At 35.5% G+C, this 8,742-nt stretch overlaps 1 protein-coding gene across 1 annotated transcript; it reads left to right on the top strand.

The window, feature by feature from the left end:
- Positions 1-3,223: 3,223 nt before the first annotated feature.
- LOC143559620 (CRIB domain-containing protein RIC4-like) lies at positions 3,224-8,149 on the top strand. Its single transcript, XM_077048140.1, has 3 exons — positions 3,224-3,564; positions 3,674-3,844; positions 7,759-8,149. Exons 1-3 carry the CDS (start codon positions 3,435-3,437, stop codon positions 8,040-8,042), a joined length of 585 nt encoding a protein of 194 aa, XP_076904255.1. The 5' UTR covers positions 3,224-3,434; the 3' UTR covers positions 8,043-8,149.
- The last annotated feature ends 593 nt before the right edge of the window (positions 8,150-8,742 follow it).

Raw genomic sequence — 8,742 nt, 5'->3', positions numbered from 1 at the left:
GATATAGCATGCGTTTTTTGAGATGCCCGGTGCAAACAATGATGTAGCTGTGATAAATTCGTCCCCTATTCTTGACCGCGTCATAGACGGAGTTGAACCCGTCACCTCATTTTCCACGAATGATGTCAACTACGAATACGTATATTATCAAGTCGACGGTATTTATCTGAAGCGGCTCACGTTGATTCTTAGCTTTACGTGCCCGACTCACTATAAATATCAGCACTTCAAGAAAAAAAACATGAGTCGGCCAGAAAGTACATTGAAGGACATTCGGGGTATTAAAGAAACGTTGGTTTATTAGTAGACAACCGGCTCGTTTAAACCAAATGGAAGAAAATAATGTACACTTGTATTATCTTGCATAATATGATATTGGAGGACCAGGGTAGAGCAATTTGTCAAGGTGAGTACAACGATGCGCCAGAGCCGATCTCAACATTAAACGAAGATGAGAAAATTGCTAATTTATTAAGAACACAAAGAAGGGATACGAATTTCAGTCTTCGATCAGATTTGATTGAACATCTTTGGAGGAACAAGCAACATGACGACGACTAAAAATAGTTGTTATTATTTTAGTTTTTATGTATATGTTTTTATATTTAATTTATTTTATTTTATATTATTGTGTTGGTTTTTATGTTTAATGAAAAAAATGTTTGAAGCCCCTCACCATAGAGAGGCATTATAGGTTGGGGAATTATAGGTTGGGGTTTCGATGCCCCCCGTAAAGAGCCATAGTAATCTTTGTAAAAACCATGGTATTTCTTCAATATTGCTCCTCGATAACCAAATTATGCAGCCCAATATTACCGATACAGTATCATCTAGGGATTATTGTCAGCAACAAACTTCACCGAGAAATTTTCGAGTAAATATTTTGTTAGTGGCATTCATTTGTTTAGGGGGAGAGGGTGGTTCCAAATCCATTACCCACCACACCCAATGGTATGGTGACACCTCACCTCAACCAAATCCATCACTAGTGATGGAATTTAGTGGGGGTGATCGTGTGGTGTGATGAGGAGTTTTTTTTTTTTTTTTTTTGCAACTTAAAAAATAAAAAACAATATTTTACTAGAACATATTACAACTTAAAAATTATAATTTAAAAATAAAAGTTACAATAAACAATCTACTCCTCGTCTGAATCCGGAAATTCTAAAAAGAACCTATAACTTCAACTAGATCTCATCTCAACCGATAGTGTATATTCTCATCCCGCAAGTCTAATTGCACATCCTCAGGAGCCGGAACTTGAGTAGGAGGATCTGGCACCCAATCTAAGAAATTGCCCTCCATCTTCTTTTATTAGCATATTGTGTAATATGATGCATGAGTATACGTAGCTAGAGATCGTGGGTTTTTTCATTGCACAAACCGGTATAATAATTATGCACCATCTACCCTTTAAGACACCGAAAGCTCTCTCGACATCTTTTCTTGCCGATTCTTGCAACTTCTTGAACGCCTTTTTATTGTCCTCGACAGGAAACGAAAAGGCTTTCACAAAAACAGACCATTGCGGGTAGATATCATCGACAAGATAGTAGCAACGTCTGTAATAACTCCCGTTGATAAAATATGGACAGAAAGGTGCGGTACCATCTCTTACGCTCTGAAACAACGGTGATGTGTACAAAACAGTGATGTCGTTGTTTGAGCCAGGAACACCAAAATAAGAATGCCAAATACATAAATCATTTGACGCAACCGCTTCAAGTGAGATGGTCGGTTGTTTGATATCACCCCTAACATACGCCCCTCGAAAATCATGAGGACAATTCCTCCATTCGATATGTGTACAATCGATGCTATCGGGCATCCCTGGAAAATGCCATAAAGCCTCATGCGTGGCGTAAAGACGTGTAATGTTGTGTCTTGTTGGTTTTTGTAGAAACTCTTTGCCATACAATTTAAAATCACGTTGCAAAATAATTGCAGACATTCACGTGAAGTTCTCTGAGACATTTGTAAGTATTCATCGAATTGGTCGGGTGGGTTACCTGTCGCTAATTGACGAATAGCGGATGTGCATTTTTGAAGCACCGTAAAACTTCGTTTGCGCCTCGCGTCGTAAGATTCTTGAAACCATTCTTCGCTTGCTTCGACGTCGGCTACAATCTTTAAAATAAATATTTCGGCAAATGAAACCGTTTCCTAAACGTCTCGTCATTTTATTTCGGCTCCTCCACAAAATAGTCGTTCATTAGCACTTAGTGGGCATGTATACGATCATGATTCACCATTTTTTTCTTTGGATGGCTCGGGCTTCAAGTTCGTTATATAACAACGGGAACCATTCGGCAATGTCATCGTCCGTAGACAAAGAGCTATCAGTGTCTAACGGAACCAAGTGGCACGGAAATTCCATTTTTTTTTTTGTTTTGAATGAAGTAGAAGATTGAGAGTGTTTTGAGTTGGATTTGGTTTTGAGTTGAATTGAAATGGTTGTTTATTTATATTGTTTATTTTTTTTTATTAAATCCCCCCTCCCCCCTCAACGGTCAAACCACCCCCCCACCCAACGGTCCAATTTCTTGGTTCCATACACGTGATGGCTATCACGTTGGATCCCCCATCACGCGTGATGGGGGAGGGGGGGTACCGGCGGCGGTGTTTGTGGCTCTATCACGCGTGATGATGGACACCCCCACCCATCTTAGTAGGGATAACATTATTTGCACTGGGTTTCGTGTGTGTATGTGTAAAACTAGAAATATAGCTAATAACATTTCAGGGACTTTGATTTCATTGGCTAATTTAATAAATTGTCTTAGCTCTTTGATCTAAATACATGGCCATCTTTAACATGAGATGTAGCAATACATTAATGAAATTGATAACCAATGATCATGGATTGCTGGTGAGATACTCTTTGGTGGTTGTGGTAGACTCCACTTTTGAACTTTGCTTACTTTTCTTAAAGAATACTATACATGAAAACACCACCGAAAACTAATTGATAAGGCATATATTATAATTTTTATTGTACCTTAATCAAGAGTTCCAAGTGAACTTTTTGGCTCATATTCATCGTTTGTTTTGGCTTTGTATTCCCATAGAACTTTCTTTTCTGTTTATTAATATTAATTAATTGATCAATAATAAATGACAAGGTAACATTTTAATTTTTATGAACTCTTTTTTATATTTAACTTAATTTAAAAAAAAAAAAACATACATTTCATGTAATACAAGAAATTTGGAGGGGCTCTAGTTAATGAAGTCCTCTACCAACCTCAAAACATTAAATTCAAGTATGGAATCCAAAAGGTGATGGAGTTGTCATTAAGAGTAGAATCATGATATCTTGTTTACAAAGCATCTTCAGCCATTTACTCCTATAACTAACTCAACCCTATTCTTACAATTTCTATTACAAAATCTCAACCACCACCACCATCTTCGTTCTCCCATTGTGCATCTCGATGATGAAAGATCGACTGGAACGTCTTGTAGCTTTTCCCTTTTCCACTGGATGTGTGTCCGCAGCTAGTGTTGCGGTTTGTGTTCAACATGGCAGAAGACCGAAGGAAGATACCGACTCTTCTCAGATGGGTCTCTCTCCAACACATCTAACTACAACTATTGTTTTCATAGCAAATTTGCTTAATATATGAATACTATTATTATTTTATGTGTGTTTATGTGTTTTATTTTCTTGTAGCGTGTAGATCATTTGGTCTTCCCAAGGATCAAAAAGATGAAGAAGGAGCACTCACTTCAAGTGACAACATGATGAAAAGCTCGTTTAGGTTCACATCACTCTCAAAGCCTATTGTCTCCGTTGGCCTTCAAAGGCTCACCAAGAGCATTAAAAGTTTGTCTCAATCACTTGGTAGGTTAGAGTCATTACAAAAAATAAAATGAACTAGGTATCAAATATTCACATCTGGTAAGTGTTGATGAAAAATTGAGTGTTGCGGTGGCGTACCAACACAAATTTGGTTGGTGTCGTCTTATGGCACCAAAACTAAACAAATATAATAATAATAATAATAAATAAATAAATAAATAAATTCAGCAACAAAACTCGCGGCGAAAAAAAAAAACTTAGGTAGCAACTGCGAACCAACACAATTCAGTCGGCATCGAAGCTGATTACATAAGAATAAAAAGGGGAAAGTGAATATGAGGCTGTTAAGCACCTAACCTTATATGCGAAACCATCAAAACTACATAGTTTTGATTAAAAGTTTCCAAAATCTGATTTTGTTCTTTCCCTAATATGTTTACTTTCCATTAACCCTAACTCTTAATTCATCATATGTCACACCCTCAAAATCCACTCACGGAGTTTTACCGTCAGAGGGTGTGAACTGGCAGAATCGGAATCATCAGTTATAATCAAACCATAAAAACGTTTAAATGCAAATAAGCGCGGAAGCGTAAAAACCTTAATTCAAAAGTTGCGTCACGCAGGACGACTTAAAACCAAAGATAACTGTTAAAAATAAGTTTGCAGAATAAAAGTGTTTTCATTTAATGCATGCTCCTAAACCGCGCGCCCGCCTCGGCTACCTGAGAATAACATACTAAAAGTGTCAACACAAGGTTGGTGAGTTCACAAGTTATATAAGATAAATCGTTTAGCGTTTGCATTCAGCGTTTACGTTAAGTGTTTTGCGTAACCTCGTTACGGCGTTTAAGCGTTTTGCGTAACCACGTTACGGCGTTTTGCGTTTTGCGTAACCACGTTACGGCGTTTTGCGTTTTGCGTAACCACGTTACGGCGTTTTGCGTTACCAGATAATGTTATGTCAAATTATATATCGATAAGTAGCTAATCTATACAACAAGTATTACTAAGTGGTTCGACACCGAAGCTGACTGTTTATCAAGTGCCCGTCACCAGGTCAATCCAGACCATGGTAAGTGTTAGCCAAAATTACACCCACTCAACCTCCAGTTGAGCTTAGCGTCGGGTGGGGTTTGTCAAACCCAGTAGTACTACTCAACAGTGACTCGCTATTCTAAATATTAACCGGTTCGATGTGTGTGACTTCAAATGTTACGTTTGCCGCTTAGTCTTTACAAGTGATATATAATTTATAACAAAATCTTAAATATGCGTTTATCTCAAAAATGCGTTTATCGGAGTATGTTATCTCCCCCAAGTGAAAAACGTTTGAAAACAGTTTAAGAGTGGGGTAAGTGAACTCACTGTTTGCGAAGAATATCCCGAATTAGATCACCAAGTGATGCGCGTCGTAGAAACTCTCTAGCGTTCTAAATAACAAAGAGATTTTCTAAGTATCGGTATGTTTAACGAGTCTCTAGACTCGGCACATAATACCTATGCACGTAACATGTTTCGTGTTTCGTTTGTGAATCGTGTGTGACTTAAACAAGTACAATTGTGATACGATACGTGAGTGAACAATTACTTTTGTGTCATGTATTAATAACATACTTTACTAGCAATTATCCCCGTAAGGGCATTTTGGTCAACAAATAACAATTACTAGCCATTATTCCCCATAAGGGCAATTTGGTCAAATCATGGCAATCAATTTGCAACTATTCCCCGCAAGGGTATTTTGGTCAAAACATAACAATTATATAAGAAATATCATATTTCATGCATTTATACACAACTCAGCAGCTAGTTTCACTGTGACAGAATTTCTACTTGAAAGATTGTACTATTTCACCGATCATATCATCTCAATTAATTCACCAAAAATCACCACTGAAACATACATGTCTTAGGTTTCCAGAACATATTTTATCTTATTTTTATTCCATATAGATTTCTCATAATGATCAAAACACTACAGTAAACTCATATCAGTCAGATTCATGCGCAACAGAATGTTATTTGCAATTCCCGTTAAACGAAAAATCCAATAAATGCAAGACCACTTGGGTTTGGTTCCTAACTCAATGAGTCAACTTCCAGAAGTGGAACCAACCCAATTGGTCTCGTAGTTCATGAGATATAACATTTACAACATAACCTAACAGCAGGTCTAACAGCTCAGCTTTGCACAACGTTTTTGTAAAATCATAAAAGTAAACTTCTACTTGTCCAAAAATTACAAACTTATACTTTATAGAAACTAGACTCAACCTAGTTTACTGCAGTACCCACAATCTCAACCAATTTTCACGTTTACACTTCGTTACAGTCACTTAAACATCGTATACACATTCTGTCCAGAATCTGTTCACATCAAAACTCAACAATTTAACTATCTATGGACCATAAATCAATCATATAACATGCTAGACACTACAACCACTATCCATGCATATCAATTACACCATACATACAAGATTAGGGTTTGTGTTTTAACTCAAATCAAAGACAACAATCAATCAAGCAACAACATCAATACTAGTTATCAATCATCATGAATTCAACAACCATCATGTTAACTCATACATACATATAAAAATCGGCTGCCTAGGGTTCTTAATTAACCCATTAAACATCAAAATTAAACAACAAGAAGGTAAAGGATGATCAATTATACCTTCCTAGCACCTAGTTCTTGGATTAAACACTTGATTAGGGCTTGTATGTGTGTGTGCTTGTGGACGGCAGCCAAGAGGGAGCAAGGGAGGGGCCGATCGGAGCTTGTAGGTTTATAATAATAAGTTAGGGTTAAGTGTTAAGGTTATATTTATAGATATACAAGTTACACTCTAGTCCCTCTACTTTCAAGTGTTGTTTTTCTAGCCTAACTAGCTTGTTTTCGTCTTGAGTTAACGTTTATAATCATGTTATCACATAACACATAAGTCTAACACATAATTATCACATAATTATTGTTTTGACGTTTTTCGTTTATTTATCAATCGTTTGCGTCAACTCGTTTGCGTTTCGGTGCAAATCCCGAAAGACTACACATGTAGTAAGTGTTAAGCGTCATTTAAACCCTAGTTTAAATGTAATGATGTGTGCGTTATAGATTCAATGATCTTAAAGTTTGAATTGACGGAGTTGAGTTAACGGAGTTAACCTGAAATTGACGATTGTCACATCATAGGCAATGAAAACAAATAAAAATCAAATCCCATATTTTAATTTACGTGAAGAGGAAGACAATTAAATAAATATTAGCAAGTTGGGAATGGTTGCATACATCCATAGCAATTGAATTCCGAGATCATAAAACTAGGATTAAAGGATTTCTTTTAATTTTTTCATTATTTTCAGATTAAATGAAGGTCGTAGTCAAAGTATTCTTTAGCCACTCCCATCTTGTAGATGTATAATTAACTATCTTCCTCTTCATGTCAATATTGGGTTTAGTTTTAATTTGTTTTCATTGTAGATGATTGATGAATTAAGAGTTAGGGGTTTACTAAGTTAATGGAGAGGGAACATAATTAGGGAAATAATAAAATCAACTTTTTGAAAACTTTTAATCAAAACTAAGTGTTTGATGGTTTCGCATCTAATGTTGGGTGCTTAACAGACTCATATTCACTTTACTCAAATAAAAAATAGGGATAAAATACGACGAGCTAAAACAAATAATAATAACCAACATATTCGGGTCGTAAACCGACACAAATTGTTGTTGTACTAATAATATTAACGAAATAAAACAAAAAATAAATTATTTAAAGAAAAGAAAAGAAAGGAAAAAGAATAAAAGGTGAAACGCTGAGGGCCCCCAAGTAGACCAATAAGCCACTTGAATCGTGTTGGTTTTTCAAATATTAACTAATAAGTTAATAAATATAAACCTATTATAAACTAATTAGTTCATTGGACTTGACTCGTGTTGGTTTTTCTAGTCTTTAAGGACGAGATGGATGAAGTACAAATGGAACTGGAAATCAGCCTTCCGACAAATGTAAAGCATGTGGCACATGTTGGGTTTGATGGATCTGTAACCTCGGAAACAAACCGCAACGGTGATATCAAGGCGTCAGATTTTCTTGGATTTTGCCCTATTTCTTTTGCCGAGCTCGAGGAGCGGCTTGTTATGTGTGCACCATTGGATACATCTCACAATATGGAAAATGTGCGACCTGATGCTATGCAAGCTAGGAAGAAAACAGAAGCGAGTATGGCGTGAAAATATTTGATCCTATCTTTTGTGTAAGCAAGAATTTCCTTTGGTGTGTTTGTTTAATAACCTACATACATTTGTTACATGGTTGTTCTTTATAGTTTAAAAGTCATACTAGTATATTTACGCTATTTTTCAATGATCCGTATCATGATTATGTGAGAAATTAAGTTAAGAAGCTTTCTATTTTAACAAGACTATAGAATTAAAAAAAAAAATACTTATTGTGCACATAATTCAATTAGGTCATCCACACATGATGTCAATTGTATAACTTTTCAATTAAACAAATTTCACTTTATTATCTATTTTGTTTTAATTGAAACTGTTATAATGAAAACTAGGTTATTAACCCGTGTACGATACGGGTGGAAATATTGAAATTTTCAAACTAACGCGTGTCATTTGAAAGAACAACATAAGTTATATGTTATTCAGGACGACAACATACTTTAAGTTGTAAATAATATTTGTACGAAAACAAATGATTGTGAAATACAAAGATAAACCAAAATAACATTCAAATTACAGTGAAAATACAATCAAAAATTAAAAATGTAAAATACATAAGCTATTAAAAAGTAGCCCATGTTACAAATGGGTTGAAAGCATATCAACAACCATATATATATAGACAACCATAAAATTTCATAACTAGCATATTAACCAACAAAAATATTTAACATAAGTTTGTAACCAAAAAATT

The sequence above is a fragment of the Bidens hawaiensis genome, unplaced genomic scaffold (assembly GCF_021521415.1).
Source record: "Bidens hawaiensis isolate Kalapana, Puna unplaced genomic scaffold, B.hawaiensis_p1.1 tig00001093_1, whole genome shotgun sequence".
Lineage (NCBI taxonomy): Eukaryota > Viridiplantae > Streptophyta > Magnoliopsida > Asterales > Asteraceae > Bidens > Bidens hawaiensis.
This window is presented reverse-complemented; position numbering and strand designations above follow the sequence as displayed.